At 42.0% G+C, this 17,759-nt stretch overlaps 1 protein-coding gene across 1 annotated transcript in view; it reads right to left on the reverse strand.

Moving 5' to 3' along the window:
• Positions 1-6,157, reverse strand: part of LOC138797254 (vomeronasal type-2 receptor 26-like) — a 209,974-nt gene extending 203,817 nt beyond the window's left edge. Inside the window, exon 1 of the mRNA XM_069977149.1 lies at positions 6,063-6,157. Within this exon, the coding sequence (XP_069833250.1) occupies positions 6,063-6,098 (36 nt within the window). The 5' untranslated portion in view covers positions 6,099-6,157. The remainder of the gene's footprint in view (positions 1-6,062) is intronic.
• Positions 6,158-17,759: the final 11,602 nt, after the last annotated feature.

Here is a 17,759-nt window from a genome sequence, read left to right on the forward strand (position 1 = left end):
ACGCAAAGCATGTAGGGTAATTTCCCCTGAGTACTAAAATACCCCACATGTGGACATAATGTGCCATATGGGCACAGGGCAAGCCACCAAAGGGACAGAGCGCCATTTAGAGGCTGGAATGGAGGATGGAGGCCATGTCGCAATTACAAAGCTCCTGTGCTGCCAGGGCAGTAGAAACCCCCCACAAGTGACCCCATTCTGGAAACTACACCCCATAAGGAATCTAACAAGGGGTGCAGTGAGCATATGGACCCCACTGGTAACAGGCACATATGTAGAACATGTGCCGTGAAAATAAAAAATAAAATTTTTTTCATTTTCACGTCCCAAATGTGGCCGTCACCAGGGGGCCATATCCCCGCTGCCCCCACTTGTGGGGGGTTTCTACTGTCCTGGCCGCACAGAGGCTCTGTAATTGCATCATGGCATCCTCTAATGGGAATGGCGGCCATACCTATTTAGCTGGGGAAAAAGGGACAATTCTAATTTATTTGGGGGTATTAGGCCAATTATTAGTTTATAAGGTTGAAAATGACAGGTGTCCATCAAATTCAACCTGTGTTGATCCAGAGGAAGGCAAAAACCCCTCGTAAGGCAGACAACAGTAGCCTCATCACAGGGAAAAAATTCCTTCCCGACTCCATAATGGCGATCAGAATAATCCCTGGATCAACGTGACCCCTGAAATAGGAATAAGGGACAGAATTTAGATAATGTAGAACCTCAGTGACGTGTGGTGCACCTTGGAGCGATCCAGTATGCAGAGGCCGGGGGGATCAGGACAGGTGTCACACTGGAAAATGGCGTCCTTCCTGATCCCCCTGTTACGCCACACTCTGCACTTCTTCTGGGGTCTCCTTTTTTCCAGTGTGGGGGACGTCACCTGGAAAATGTTGTCCTGGTGCGATACGGGATCCTTCATATCCAGAAGCGCTGGGTCCGCTCCATGGCTGCTAAATATTAGGGCGCTATTACTACTTCTGATATGTTCGGATCGTGCCGCAAGCTACAGGTCAGCGAGGGACCGGAAGAGGGGGTGCTGGTATAAAAGTTATCCCCGTACAGGTGGTAACCTTTATCCAGCAGTGGGAAGATCAGTTCCCGAACGATCTCCCCACTAACTCAGAGGATGGGCGGGGAGGGGGCATCTGGGGGCATCTGGGGCTGGATTTGGATGTCCCTTCCTTCATACACTCTAAGGGTACGTGCACACTGCGGAATGGCGAAGGATAACCCTTTGTGCATTCCGCAGCTGGCACCCACCGGCAGACTGATGCGGGTGCGCGTCTCCGTCCGTGTCATAGACTCCATTCTATGCACGGGCGGATTCCGCTCTCTGTCAAATGTGTTCATTCTTTGGACGGACGATGGAATCCGCCCAAGCATAACATGGAGTCTATGACACGGGTGGAGACGCGCGCCTGCATCAGTCCGCCGGCGGGTGCCAGCTGCGGAATGCACAAAGGGTTATCCTTCGCCATTCCGCAGTGTGCACGTACCCTAAATCTGTAAGTGTACCCAGAGGTAGGCTCACAGAGTTTGTAGAATTTCACGCCATACCGTGATCTCTTATTGGGACGGTACTGGCGGAAAAGACGTGTCTGGGGGGCAGCGTACGCTACGCTACCCCCAGACACGTCACTGGATGATGAGGATGAGGATGAATGGAGGAACAAAGGACCCCCCCCATTCATCCTCACTGGCTGTTTTGGTGTCGGAGGCAATAATAGCGTATGCGTCCGACACCGAAAACACCCTGGGGGTCATCTTTATACGGGGATTGGTATATGGGGTATGTAGTGGTGTAGTGTAAAACTTTATTCCGTGTAGTGTAATGGTGTTTTTTACATGTTTTTTTAACATTAAGTATAAAAAAAAAACTACGCCAAGAAAGGAGTTGCTGATAAATGCCGCACTTATGTGCGGCACTTATAAGCAGACCGTGGCTGTAGGATATAGGAAAAAAACACTCTACGCCAAAAAGGAGGAGTTGCTGATCAGCGGCGCACTTACGTGCGATGCTGATCAGCACTCAGCGGCGATAGGGTGCGGAAAATAGAAAAAAAAAAAATTGGGAAAAAAAAAAAAAAATCTTTCTTCAACCCTATAGCTACTGATATGTGTATTATATACACTTATCAGCCGCTAGGGGGCAGTAGAACGCCAATTCCGGAAAAAGCCGAAGTTTGACGACGCTGGAGCCGATGATTACCGATGGGGACCGCCGGAAAAAGACGAAGACGCCGACGAAGACGATGACGCGTTCGGAACCCGGAAGTCGCGTTCGGAACCCGGAAGACGCGATCGGGACGCTGGATCCGGTGAGTATGGGTCAATACCTGCTCTGGACACCTCAGCTACCTAGCTGAGGTGTCCACAGCAGGTATTTAACCCTTTCATGGGGTAGTTATATCGCCGTGATCGGCCGGCCGCTCCTGGCCGGCCGGTCCCGGCGATCGGGACGTGGCACCGTGGCCACCGTTACTTTTAACAGTAATGGCGGTCGGTGTCGTCCTCGGACAGCACCAACCGCCATTGCTTTCCGGGCCATCGGGTCACCGGTGACCCGGAAAGCTGCAGATCGCCGCCATATGCTGATCTGAATTGATCAGCCAATAGCGGCGATCGTCAGCACGGGAGGGGTTAATCACCCCCCGTGCCGACAAGCAGGGATGGCCTGCTATACATTATAGCAGGCCATCTTCCGCGATCGCTGCGTGTGTACACGCAGCGATCGGGGAAACCGCGGGCGTAAATGTACGCCCGTTTGCGTTAAGGCACGGGTTTTGGGGGGGTACACTTACGCCCGCGGTCGTTAAGGGGTTAATGGGCTCTATTCTGCTGCCATCAGCTCTTTATGGCGATGGCATAGAATAGTGCAGCGGCGCTGGTAACACCCACAGCCCCCTCCTCTCAGCTATCGGTGGTAGCTGAGGGGTTGGGGCAGAATGTAAGCTCAGTCCCGGCTGATCCCCACACAGGCGATTGCCGTTATTAACAGTATAACCGGTAACGGCCATTGTCAGCACAGCTGAACGCTTTAATCTCTTATCACCGTGAATCCACAGTGAGAGGAGATGAAAACATGTCCCCCCCTGTCCCCAAAATTATCCCTAGTGACCTGGTCACTGACCCTCCCCTCCCTGGGCGGCCATCTGATCCAAGATGGCCGCCGCCATCACTGTGAACAGACACTGTTCACAGTGATGAACTCCTAAAAATGATCAAAGCTCCATTCTCTCCACCCCCTGAGGTGGCATAGAACATTGGGGCAATGATTGGGGATCACCCGGTGTGGTCCCAGTACAAGTGGTCAGCGGTATATACTATATACCGCTGATTGCTTGTTCCAAATGGTGCCGGCACTTTTTTACCCCTGTCACCAAAGTCAAGTGCCCCGGATTACCTGTAACCACCCCGGATTACCTGTAACAACTCCAGATTGCCTGTAACCACCCCAGATTGCCACAGACTGCCTGTAACCACCCCAGATTGCTTGCAACCACCCCAGATTGCCCATCACCTCCCCAGATTGTCTGTTTACCTCCCCAGATTGCCCATCACCTCCCCAGATTGCCGGTAACCTCCCCAGATTGCCCGTCACCACCCCAGATTGCCCGTTGCCACCCCAGGTAGCCAGTGAACTACACTAGATTGCCCGTCACCCCCACAGATAGCCAGTGAACACACCCAGATTGCCCATCACCACCCAAGATAGCCAGTAAACACCCCCAGATTGCCCGTAACTATCATATATAGCCAGTAAACACCCCCAGATTGCACATATCCACCCCAGATTGGCACAGACTGCTCGTAACCACCCCAGATTGCCCATAACCACACCAGATTGCCTGTCGCCACCTCAGATATCCAGTAAACACCCCGAGATTGTCCATTACCACCCTAGATAGCCAGTAAACACCCAAATATTGCCTGTAACTAAAATGACACTCCTTCTCTTCTGAGCCCGGCTGTGTGCCCATACAGTCGTTTATGCCCACCTATGGGGTACCATTGGACTCAGAACAAACTCAGTTACAAATGTTGGGGTGCTTTTTCTCCCCTGTTCCAAAGGAAATTGAGAAATTTCAAACTAAACAAACATGTTATTGGAAAAATTCTATATATTTTTTTTTTTTTTCATTTTTCATTTTTATGGTCTAGTTTTGAATATTTTCCTCCAATACCTGTGGGGTCAAAAAGCTCACAACACCCAAAGATGAATTCTTTGAGGGTTCACTTTCCAAAATGGAGTGACTTCTGGGGGGGTTCTATCCTGCAGACATTACAGGGGGACTGCAAACATACCTGGTGCTCAGAAACTTAAGAAAAATCTGCACTGAAAATGCTAATTGGCTATCCTTCCCTTCTGAGGCCTGCTGTGTGCCCATACAGGGGTTTATGTCCTTGTATGGGGTACCATTGTATTCAGGAGAACCTGAGTTATAGATTTTGGGGATCATTTTCTCCCCTGTTCCTCATGAAATTGAGAAATTTCAAACTAAACAAACATATTATTGGAAAGATTCAATTTTTTTCATTTTTACTGTCTTATTTTGAATACTTTCCTCCAATACCTGTAGGGTAAAAATGCTCACCACACCTCAATATGAATTCTTTGAGGGGTGTACTTTCCAAAATGGGGTGACTTTTGGGGGGGTTCTATTCTGCTGACACTACAGGGGTATTGCAAACGCACCTGGCGCTCAGAAACTTCTTCAGCAAAATCTGAACTGGAAATGCTAATTGGCGCTCCTTCCCTTCTGAGCCCCGCTGTGTACCCAAACAGTGGTTTATGCCCACATATGGGGTAACATTGTACTCAGGAGAACCTGCGTTACATAATTTTACGTGAACTTTCTCTCATGTTTATTATGAAAATGAGATACTTTAATCTTAACAAATATATTATTTGAAAATTTCTATTTTCCATTTTTTTTACGGCCTAATGGTGAATACTTTCCTCAAGCCCTTGAAGGGTTAAAATGCTCATTATACCACTAGATTAATTCTTTAAGGTGTCTAGTTTCCAAAATGGGGTCACTTATTAGGGTTTCCAGTATACAAGCCTCCTAAATCCACTTTAAAAAAAGAACTGGTCCCTAACAAAAAAATCAGTTTGGGAAATTTCCTGAAAATTTGATAATTTGCTGATACATTTCTAAGCCCCGTAACACCCTAAACAAGTGAAATATGTTTATGAAATGAAATCAGAATAGAAGATATATTTATATTGTGACTTACTAACAAATTTTTGTCATGTGACTTTCTTTTTTTAAAAGCAAAGAATTTCAAATTTTGTAAAGTGCAAATTTTTCAAATTTTATTATGATATTTTGATGTTTTTCACAAAAAAACACACAAGACAGTGACCAAATTTTGCCACTAACATAAAGTACCATATGTTACGAAAAAACTATCTCAGAAACGCTAGCATACATTAATGCATCACTGAGCTATAAGCGCATAAAGTGAGACAGGTCAGATTTTGAAAAATGAGCCTGGTCATTAAGGCCCAAACAGGCTTGGTCCCTAAGTGGTTAAACACCTAAAGGGTTAATAAACTTTTTAAATGTTACTTTGAGGGGTGCAGTTTTTACAGTTGAGAGATTCATGTGGGTAACTAGTAAAGTCAGAATTTGAAATTTTCATGAAAATTTGAAAAATCGCAGCAAAATTTCGAAGCCCTCTAACATCCTAAAAAGTAAAAGGACATTCACCAAATGACGTCACCATAAAGTAGACATGTTGTAGATGTTGCAGTAATAATTAATAATTCATGTGGCATGACTATCTTTCTTAGGGAAAGAGAATTTTGAATATATAGAGTGTATCAACCCAAGTATACCACAAACATAAAGAGGAATATGTCACTAAAAAAAAACTATCTCGGAATAACCGTGATAGTTAATAGCACCGCAGAGTTATCACTACATAAAGAGAGAGGTCAGATGTGAAAAATAGGCCCTGGGCAATAAAGCCAAAACAGTCTGCGGAGGCGAGGGGTTAATATAGGTAAGAATTCAAGCTTATTTGTAAAAAAGGATAATACAGTCACTCACCTGTGAAAATCCGTATACACCTAACAGCCGTGCCATAGGCAGAGTAGTGACAGAACGTAAATCTCCAATAAATCCGACCACTGCATCCTTCTCCATACAGGAATAGTTTGGAGCTGTTACTGTGTGTCCAGACAGGATCTGCAGAACATCTTTTACTGCTTTATTCACATTTCCACAGGAGTCATATATGTGATATCCCAGAGTGATGTTAAGCAGAATATTTGTACGGAAGTTGATGTCTTCAATGGCGAAGAGAAAGGCCAATACATGGGAATAGTAAGTGGTGTGAAGCCTAGGAGATAAATATATAAGTAATTATCGCTGTTATCTGTAATAGATTCATACTAGTTATTTCTCCGTAACCACAAACCGTGTCTGAGTAAAGCATTACTGGGATCCCCAGATCCTTCCATAATGTTTTCTCCTGTAATAATACCCTCAAGCACAAGTACATGGACATAGTTACATAGTTAGTACGGTTGGGCCATTCCATTGTTACGGGTGTTACATTTGCACAGCTTAAAATGTATAATTAAGTTAGAAGGACATATATTACATTTGTTTTTATGGTATATACAGTATATTTTTAACTTATGTGGTTAAATTGAAGTTTTATTAAATTAGCTGTTTAAAAAAATGTTAAACTAGGTGTTACGGGTGTTACGAAAACAAGACCTAGCATCCTGACAGGAGTAAGAAAAGCTCCAAACTCTGCTAACTGGATAATAATTATGCTTAGTTTTTTTTTTACTGGTTGAAGTTAAGATCCCATACTATAATATTAGATATTTATTTATTTTTATTTAATAATTAAAGTTTTCTTTAAAAAAATATAATTAGACTGTTCCGGGTGTTACATAAAATGTTACGGGTGTTACATAGTACAAATGTTTTCAGTCTCCTGTGATTTCTAAAGGTAATACTCTCAATTTTAGACACATTTAAGCCACTGATAGCCCTTTTATATGATTTTAAAATATTTAGGAGTGGGGAAAAAAAAATTAACATATTTGCTGAAAAAAAGTTTTTTTTTTTACATTTGTATCTTAGATGTTTTTTATAACTTGAAATTGTTGCTGTTAAGGCAATACAAATCCCATTTACTGGGCCAGATGTCATATAAGGATCTCTAAATTCTATGAGACGCTTATGATGCTTAATAACAAGGATAAACCCTCTTACTGTAATAAATGGCAATTAGAATTAAATCACTCTTATACCGTCACTGAATGGGGAGAGGCATGTGGATGGACTAAACATTTGTCTAAAGGGATTAGACATTGGGAGATGTCTGAAATGATCTCACATCTCTAAAATAGACCCGTCTTATTCTGGGCAGTGTTGGAGAGAGTGGCCTAAAAGGTACTTACCTTCACATGTGGTGGTTCTGTCCAGTTATGTACTCCTTTTGGTTAGAAATCTATGACATTTTATCAGCCTTAGCCAAAAAGAGTTTAGACCTTGACCCTGTGTGTTTTACCAATCCCACAGGTATCCCCCCGCCAGCAAGAATAGTGGTCAGTCATATAATATTGGCAGCTAGGTTACTATAGCAAAAACATGGAAACTTCCCTCCACTGCCAGAGTCTTAGATTTGTCAGTCAGTCTTATCAAATGGAACTTTTTCATGCACGGAAAACTAAACATTATCCCTTAGTTAAAGGGGTTATCTAGCGCTACAAAAACATGGCCACTTTCTTCCAGAGACAGCCCCACTCTTGTCTCCAGCTTGGGCGGGGCTTTGCTGCTCAGTTCCATTGAAGTGAATGGAGCTTAATTGCAAACCGCATCTGAACTGGAGACAAGAGTCGTGTTGTCTGTGAAAGAAAGTGGCCATGTTTTTGTAGCCCCTTTAAGTCTCACTGGGCACCATGGTCTAAATATCTCACTCTTACTAGTACCCAGTTCTCTTAGGTTGCTTTATGTTGGGTTATTCTTTATGAATTGTTTAACACAATATATGTAATACAGTTTCTCCACTTACTATTACGTATGCTTAACAGCTCCTCGAAATGTGAATAAACTGTTCTCACGGCTCCTGAAAATACCATTATATGATGTTTATAGCTATATTACGTCATTAAGCAACTATTTTTTATTTTTTTTTTACTTAGTGATCTCTCTTATGTATTTTTGTTTTCTCTTTTATAGTACATTTTTATGACTTTCATAAGAGACAGCACCACTCTTTTCTCTAGTTTGGGTGGGGATTTGCTACTCACTTCTATTAAAGTGAATGGAGCTTAAATGCAAGCTGCACCTGAACTGGAAACAATAGACATGTTGTCACTAGAAGAAAGTAGCCATGTTTTTTTAGTGCAGGATAACCCCTTTAAGGTCCTGTGTGACCTTATGTTATTTGCATTTTGAAACTTAATTAAAACCAATTAAAAAATAAAAAGAGAGTTAAACTAGTTTTAAACAGTTAAAGTTACAACTTCAGGGTTAAACCTAAAATTTAACCTTAGCAAGCGTAACCATCAATTTAGCATATCCTTTTTCACAAGCGAAGCCTTAGGATTTTTTTTGTTTTATTTTGCTAGGTTTAAATGAAAATGTTGTGTCGCAAAGTCATCACATTTTGCTTTAAAAATTATAAATGACCACTGCTGAAAACAATGGTGATTGTGTGAAATAAAAACATCCAGCCAATAACTAGCCTAACTGAAGGACAATGGCTTCAAACATATGCATTTTTATGTTACGGGTGTTACGAGTGTGAATGGTAACACCCGTAACAGTAAATGTGTAACACCCGTAACACTGAATTAAGGATGAAAGAAATTTCAAAAAACTTAAACAATTTAATGTTGTTATATAGAGAAAAAAGGGGGTAACAGGTCCTCAAGAAAGTCTGATATGCAAAGTTTGTGGAAGAGGAGTACAGATATTTAATAAAAAATGAGGATAGAAGTATAGATAAAATTGAGCCCAAGAATTGTAGATGTATAAATTTTCATATGCTGAATGATACACCTCAATTACGATATATGATTAAATAGAGGATAACAAACATAAATAGAGCACATTAATAAAACACATTAGATAAAAACACATAGTGCATGATAATAGATAATGTAATAGAAATGATAATGAAAAGCAGGAATGTTACAAATAAAAAATAATAATTGATAAAAAAGTGAAAAAATGAAAAATAAAAACAAAATAGTCCAAGAAAATTAAATGAATGCAAAGGTATTCATATATATGCAGTAACTGGATGATAATTAAACATGTGGGGTGATCAATCCCAACGTTGTTTAAAATTCATATAGATAAAAAGTGTATGAAAAGTTCTGTATCCATATAAACGGCGTCTTGGCCGTGAATCAGGGCTAGATGGTACAGATAGCGTACCGGCTGATGAGGCAGACCGCTGTGTTTAGTGAATGCAAAGTAACACCGTGTGTTAATCAGACTGTCGATCAATGTTCATTTAAGTTGTGACTGCGGGGGTCCCAATCGTTAAAACGGACCGCCGGAGGTCTCTCACCTGCCTCCGTGTGGTCCGATCGGCGCTCTGGTCACTGAGCCTGCACAGGCAGGCTCAATCAGCGGAGCGCCGATAACACTGATCAATGCTATGCCTATGGCATAGCAGTGATCAGTGTCTGCAATCAAGCTAATGTATGTAAAAGTCCCCCAAAGGGACTTCAAATGTGTAAAAGAAAAAAGTTAAAATCACTATTACACTACCCCAAAGCCCCTCCCCCAATATAAGTTAAAATCACCCCATCCCATTATATAAATAAAACATATAAAAATAAATAAATAAACATATAATATACTGTAGCGTGCGTAATTGTCCGATCTATTAAAATATAACAAGCGTCATTGCGAACGGAGAACGACGTACACGAAAAGAGGGGAAAAAGTGCGCGGATTACCGATTTGATGTTACATTATATATAAAACAAAATTATAAAAAGTGATCAAAACGTCCGATCTTCACAAATATGGTATTAATAAAAACTAGAGTTCCAGGCGGAAAGAATGACACCCCATACAGCCCCGTAGGTGAAAAACTAAAACCGTTATAAGCGTCACAATAGTCCCATTTTATTAATATTTAATTGAACAAAAAAAGGATTTCATTAAAAATATATATATAACATTAGAGAATCTGTGTAACCTGCATATGGTTGTGTTCGGACTGACCTATAGAATAATAGTATCATGTCGCTGTTACCATATAGTGCATTACGTAGACACAGGAACCCCCCAAACGTTACCATATTGCATTCTTTCTTACGATTTCACCTATTTATATCTTCGTAAATAATATATTTGGGGTTCCGTCATACATGTTATGGTAAAATGAAAGACGCCATTACACAGTACAACTATTCCTGTAACAAATAAGCCCTTACATGGCTTGTAGATAGAAAACTGAAAGTGCTGGAGCTCTTAGAAGGGGAGGAGGGAAAAATGAAAACACTAAGATCAAAATTTGCGCAGTCCACTGGGTCATTTTGGGCCTGGTCCTCAAAGGGTTAAAGTGTACCTGTTGTTTGTTTGTTTATTTATTTATTTATTTAGGAAAACTTTGTAATTGGGTTTATTAGCACAAAAATGCATGTTTCTAATGAAAAAGCAGTTTGAAGCTCTCCCCCTGTCTTCATTGTTCTCTATGGGGAGGGGTGGAGGGAGATGAGGCACCAAAACCAGGCGACAAAGAGTTAATTTACAGCTACATCACTGGGCTATCTTCTCTTAAGTCAGCACTGACCTCTCTGACCTCTGAATAGAGGCTTTTACAAGGCTCCGGCTGTGTAATCCTTTGTTCTCTGCTGGCAACTAATCTCCCTCCTCCCCCCTCCACTCTCCATAGAACAGACAGGGGCATGTCTAATGCAACAAGACACAAAGGCTTTTTGAAGACTATGGCAGATTTGCCTAATAAACCCAATTAAAAAGTTTCTTAAAATCGCCAGGCCTATTGATTTCTGCAAAAAAAAAAAAAAAAAAAAAAATATAATATTTTATATATATATATATATATATATATATATATATATATATATATATCCCTTTAAGGACGGGGCCCATTTTCATTTTTGCGTTTTCGGTTTTTCCTCCTTGTGTATAAAAGGCCATAGCACTTGCATTTTTCCACCTAGAAACCCACATGAGCCCTTATTTTTTGCGTCACTAATTGTACTTTGCAATTACAGGCTGAATTTTTGCATAAAGTACACTGCGAAACCAGAAACAAAATTCAAAGTGTGGTGAAATTGAAAAAAAAAAAAACGCATTTCTTTTATTTGGGGGAAATGTGTTTTTACGCCATTCACCCTGGGATAAAACTGACTTGTTATATATGTTCCTCAAGTCGTTACGATTACAACGATATGTAACATGTATAACTTATATTGTATCTGATGGCCTGTAAAAAATTCAAACCATTGTCAACAAATATACGTTCCTTAAAAATCGCTCCATTCCCAGGCTTATAGCACTTTTATCCTTTGGTCTATGGGGCTGAGTGAGGTGTCAGTTTTTGCGCCATGATGTTTACTTTCTATCGGTACCTTGATTGCGCATATACGACTTTTTGATCGCTTTTTTTTTTACATTTTTTCTGGATTTGATGCGACCAAAAATGCGCAATTTTGCACTTTGGGACATTTTTGCGCTGACGCTGTTTACCGTGCGAGATCAGGAATGTGATTAATTAATAGTTCGGGCGATTACGCACGCGGCGATAGCAAACATGTTTATTTATTTATTTATTTGTTTACTTTTATTTAAAACCTGGGAAAAGGGGGGTGATTCAGACTTTTATTAGGGGAGGGGGCTTTTTACTATTAACAACACGTTTTTTGTTTTTTTTTAAACATATACTAGAAGCCCCCCTGGGGTTAGGGTTATTCCCCCCTGGGGTTAGGGTTATTCCCCCTGGGGGACTTCTAGTATATACACTTGGATCTCTCATTGAGATCTCTGCAGCATAGATATGCTGCAGAGATCCATGAGATCGACACTCGTTTGCTTTCGGCTGCTGCAGCCGGAAACAAACGAGTGCCGAGCCGGGGACGGCGCCATCTTGGACGTGTCCCCGGCCGGCAGCAGTAACGGAGATCACTCCTCCGGGACAAGGTCCCGGAGGAGCGATCTCCCCCACTAGACCCCAGGGATAGGTTGCCTCCGGTAATCGGAGGCAGCTGTCAACTTTGACAGCTGCCTCCGATTAGCTAATTAGCTAATAGCAGCGGTCCCGGGCTACACGCGGCACCCGGGATCGCGGCACTTCAAAGCGGGGCCGCCGAGCGGCCCCGTTTTGAAGTGCAAGTGAGGACATATGTCCTTAAGATATATATATATATATATATATATATATATATATATATATTATTATTATTAATAGACAAGTCAAACAGAAGGGGGCCCAGTACTGTAAAGCTTTTGTCTTCCTCTCAGCTAGAATCACAGTAAACGGAACATAGAAATCTAGAGGCAGATACTCATATCTGATATGTTCATGTGGATGATCACAGGCAAGATGGAAAATACAATTCATGAGTTGTGGGAGCTTTGGTTACATAATCTTATATCTGGGATTGTGATTAGAGATGAGCGAACCTGCCGAGGTTCGGGTTCGTATGAACCTGAACACTCAGCTTCGGATTTCCGCTGTCTGTACGCTCCGTGAAGAGGGTGGATACAGCCGGAGGACCACCTAGAAAACTGGGAAGCAGGCATAGGCTGTATCCCAGTTTTCTAAGCGGTCCGTAAGGCTGTATCCACCCTCTTCACGGAGCGTACAGACAGCGGGAATCCGAAGCTGAATGTTCAGGTTCATACGAACCCGAACCTCGGCAGGATCGCTCATTTCTAATTGTGATACTTTCCCTGGATGAGGAGTTTGGTCATGCATCTGTCTCTTTTTATTCTCAGCTCCTCTTTATCATCTACGCTTGTGTGTATCTGTTTTCTGTCTATCTTGATATGTCACTCACTGTGACACTAGAACCCTCATTATAACAGCAATCATCTAGCATCTCTTCCAATCATCCTTCTTATTGCAGTGGAGGACATGTCTCCTAACTCTTGTCCTCCCTCTTTGACGAACAGCTTCTTCTCTTCACCTACTCTTTATAGAACCCCATACAACCTGGTTAAAAAAATTCCCACAAAAATAATGGAGCTCTTGGTTACCATTTGCAAACAGTGTAAACAACCCCAACACGATTAGGGGACCTCATATCGGGGCAAATCCTACACTGTACTATGGCCTCTTCATGGCATGTAATACACCTATGCTCTGGGCATGGAAGATCTGTCTTATGGCTATGTTCACACTACGCAAGTTTCCGTCCGTAGCGCGTTTCGTGAATAAGCGACCAGAGATTTACATAGTTTGCGTACAATGGAAAGTATACGATCTACGGCTGCACAGTTCACACTACGTAAGAACTTACGCCCGGATCGTATGCGGTGCCGTAAAAAACGAACCAGACCATTGTCTGAGGACGGAAATGCTGTAACTTACGCCCGTAGCGTAACATGCGATCCCGTACAGATTTCTTCATTTTTGCACTTTGCTTTGCCGATCCAAAAGGTTCTGTGGGGTGTTCGGGGCTAGCCGGAGATTTCCAAGTAAAAGACCGCTGTCAGATTTCTACGTACGGCGCTCGGGAAGTGTAAGTAGACTACGGGAGTAAGTTCGCGGACCGTACATAGCCGGCCCCAGCTTACGTAAATCCCCGGCCGGAGTTTTACACGTATATGTCCAGCCGCGAAAAATATGCGGCCGGACATATACGTAGTGTGAACATAGCCTATACCTGTAAAAATAATTGCACCACCTTGGTGGGACAGGTGGAGAGCACGACCGAGTAGAGGCAGCCACTCCCCCCATCTGGAACACAGAAAAAAAGACAAGTTTGGTCAACTCTCCTAGAACACCATTCACACTAGGCAGGAGGACGTTGCTATGGCTGAAATTGTAAACACAAAAACACAGATTTTTTTTTTTTAGCAGTTGGGGGGGGGGGGCTGCTTTTAACTATTTTCATGTCTGTATCTTGCCATTGCGGTGAGCTGTTGCATTTTTCTGTGTTTGTGTGTGTTTTTTACTTATCTTCTTACATTTCTGCTCTTATCGTGGGTGACTTTTACATCCTCATTAACAACCCCATCTCCATCTCAGTTTCTTTCTCTAACCTCTTCATTTAGCCTTTCTCTGCTTTCTGACTCTGCAACCCACAAGGGTGGGAAAACCTTGGACCTGGTCTTTGCCTAGTCTCCCATTTTTCGAACTGTAACTTTACTAACTTTCTGTCCTTGTTAGTCCTAAATTCTGACCCTCCTCTTGACACCTCAACCTCCCTTATGTAGAAAAACATGGGTGCCATCAACACCCAGCAACTCTTAGACACTGCACACTGCATATCACTGTATCATACCTCTACCCTCCCCTGTACTAATCTGGGTGCCAAACACTACCACAATACCCTCAAAACCATCGACCTCTCTCTACTTTCCTTTTTATCTCTAAACTCTTAACACCTAACCTGCTATCTCTCTGAAAACTTTCTTCTTGACCCCCTTCAGTCTTTTTTCTGGCCTTCCCATTCTACAGCAACGGCCCTTACTCTTAAAGGGGTTATCCAGCGCTACAAAAACATGGCCACTTTTCCCCCTACTGTTGTCTCCAGTTCAGGTGCGGTCTGCAATTAAGCTCCATTTACTTCATTGGAACTAAGTTTCAAAACCCCGCCCAATCTGGAGACAACAGTATGGGGGAAAGTGGTCATGTTTTTGTAGCGCTGGATAACCCCTTTAAATCTAAAGGCGACCACTCTCCTAGATCTCTCTGAAGCTTTTGACTCTGTAGACCATCAGCACCCCCTATGCTCCACTCCATCAGCCTCAAGGACTTTTTCTTGGTTTTTCTCTTTGATCGCTCTAATTCATTCCTTTCTAGACTGTTAAAATTCCCCAATAATTGACCTCTCCTGTCCATTCTCAATGCTGCCACCAGGCTAATATCCCTGTCCAGCCACTATACTGATGCCTCCCTCCTGTGCTCCCTATTAAACACAGAATACAATCGAAATTGCTCTACTCACTCACAAAGCTCCCCACAGTGCTTTACCTCTTCTATCTTTGCATACCACACTACCCGTGCTTTACACTCCACTAATGACTTAGACCTAGCATCCTCCATATTCTGTACATCTCGCTACCATCTTCAGGACTTCACCAGAGCTTCACCAGTTCTATGGAGGCTTATCAGATTCCTTAATTTGACCCCACTCCCCTATAAGCACAAACCAAGCACTTAGACCTGTAGCATATAGGCATTGGTTGGTTGGTTTGTGACTGGTTCATCCAACTTTTTCTGCACAGTCCTATTTATGAAGATGGGCCGACCATAGTAACAGCAAAGCACTGTTAGGGTACTGTTTTCTTTCTATCATATATTCTTCTGAAATTATTGTACTTGTTTTTATCCTCCCTTTATAACTTACAGAAAGAAAAAAAATATAACGTATGACTTTCCGAAGAGAGAAGACACGTGCCGTAAGAGATATAGTGGAAAAAGTCAGTAAATATCTGTTCAGTAACATTACAGGAGAAGCTTCTTGCCCTGGAACTTCAGACACCCTTTAAGGTTCACGACCCAGCAGTCTGCGCATAAGGGATAAGGACATGTACAGTTTTTATGTGAATGTAACCTTCTTGTACAATCTGTGTAGTTTTCCCTATAACATCCCATAATCTCTGCTACTGCTATAGTCCTAATAGGAACTGATTGTAAACTCCCCACTGTGTGAGTGTTATCTGTGCAAATGTATTGTGTGTACTTACTTTAAGCAGAAATCTCTATTAAAAGAGTAGTAGTTTCCTGGTCTTACAAAGGTCATCACATTGGTGTGTACAGTGAAGATGCCTCCGATAATGAAATCTCCTTCCTGAGAATATTTGTAGTCAAAGATATAATCCTTCATTCTCAGATGACATTGTGCGGCAGTGTGATGGATCTCAGAATTGCAGAAGGTCACACACAAACCCAACAAAAGGAACATCTTCAGAAAAAAACCTAAAAAGTGGAGACACTCATTCACATCTGTATCATGGCTCTTACAGACTGAGAAAGCAAAGAGGCACAAGATATAACAGGGAGAGGTTTATATGCTCAACCCTTCGACTAAAAATAAGAACAACCTACTTTTGTCTGGTTACAGGAGAAATACAGAACTTCAAAAAAGCTACAACCACCAGAGACCCAGAACAACAAGTCTACAGTATAAAACTTTTATACACCCTTTCAAGTCCTGAACAAAATTCTACATTTTCATATAATATATTTTAAAGGGGATTTCCTTTATTAGTTTTTCAGTCACCCATTGCCGCACCCCAGGTTTAAAGGGTTACAAGGTTAGTTAGCCACAAAGCCATCTATGACATCACTAAGGACTTTGGCTGAGGATTACCCTCAGTAATAGAAATGAGTGAGCAGTAGCAGATTGTAATAGGTCAGTTTTGAGTGGCAGCCCGCGGCCCTGAGCTCCTGGGGGGCCCATGGCCCCCCAAATAGATATATACTTGAAGTGGTGTATTATCTCCAGACTACAGTACTGCCATGATTTGCATAAAAATCGCTACTTTTTACAATTTTGCACAAATCAGGGAAAACTGCAGCTAACATTAGAAAACATACTGAAGGACCTTATCATGTGACAATGATGTCACCACAGGTCCTGTACTGTCTGCATTATAAAGGAAAATGCCTAAAGCTAATGCTGCCATAGTTACAGTGAGTTGAGGGGCCTAAGCTTGGTGAACAGCCTGGGGCCCATGGTAAAGTTAATCCGCCCCTAAGAGTGAGTGGTGAAATGTTCAAATTTTCGATTGTCAAATAAAAAAGTTAGGTTCAAGTCGAACATCTTGATTTTCTCGAACTCAAACCGAACCGAACATTTTACTGTTTGTTCAAGTTAGCGTTTGAGCACCTTTTTTGCCAGCCAATCAGTGCAGAGCAAAAACGTCATTGCTGAGGTGTAGGGGTCTCATTGGCTGCTAAAATAACCATCTCATATAAAAGTCACTGTGCTGCGTTCTGGAGGCCATTTTATCCTCATTCATCGTGGTGTATGGACGGCAATCTGAGTGTACCATCGTCTGCCTCCACACTACCATTTCCATTAATCACTTTGCTGCGTTCTGGGCACCATTGTCTCCTCATCCACTCACTTACTCACAGTGTTGTACAAAGGGCTATCGCAGTGTATCATTTCCCTGCATGCAGCCATTTCGAGTAGTCAATGTGCTGCATTCTGAACGCCATTGTCTCCTCACTCACTTTTCTGTACAGACAGCTATCTCAGATACGTAGTGAAATTAGTGATATTACAGAGATAGGCATTGATATAAGAGAGATTAGTGGGGTGTTTATCAAGGTTACACTAGCATATTTGCAACAAGCATTTTCCAGTCCATAGACACCATTGCAGCCACAGCAATACTTAACTTTGGGATTTCAGGCTGCATATTGGATTTGCCAATATTTTGGTCTGCTCACATCTGTTATACATTAATTAAACGTACATCTCATTTGTGTACGTGCATTTGTTTAGTTATTACAGCTGTATTCCTATAAGCTGAAAAAGGTCCTCTGTCCATCATGAAAAATACGAAATAGTAGACATCTGTTATACAGTTATTAAACGTACATCTCATTTGTGTACG

Source organism: Dendropsophus ebraccatus, chromosome 7 (assembly GCF_027789765.1).
Source record: "Dendropsophus ebraccatus isolate aDenEbr1 chromosome 7, aDenEbr1.pat, whole genome shotgun sequence".
Classification (NCBI taxonomy): domain Eukaryota; kingdom Metazoa; phylum Chordata; class Amphibia; order Anura; family Hylidae; genus Dendropsophus; species Dendropsophus ebraccatus.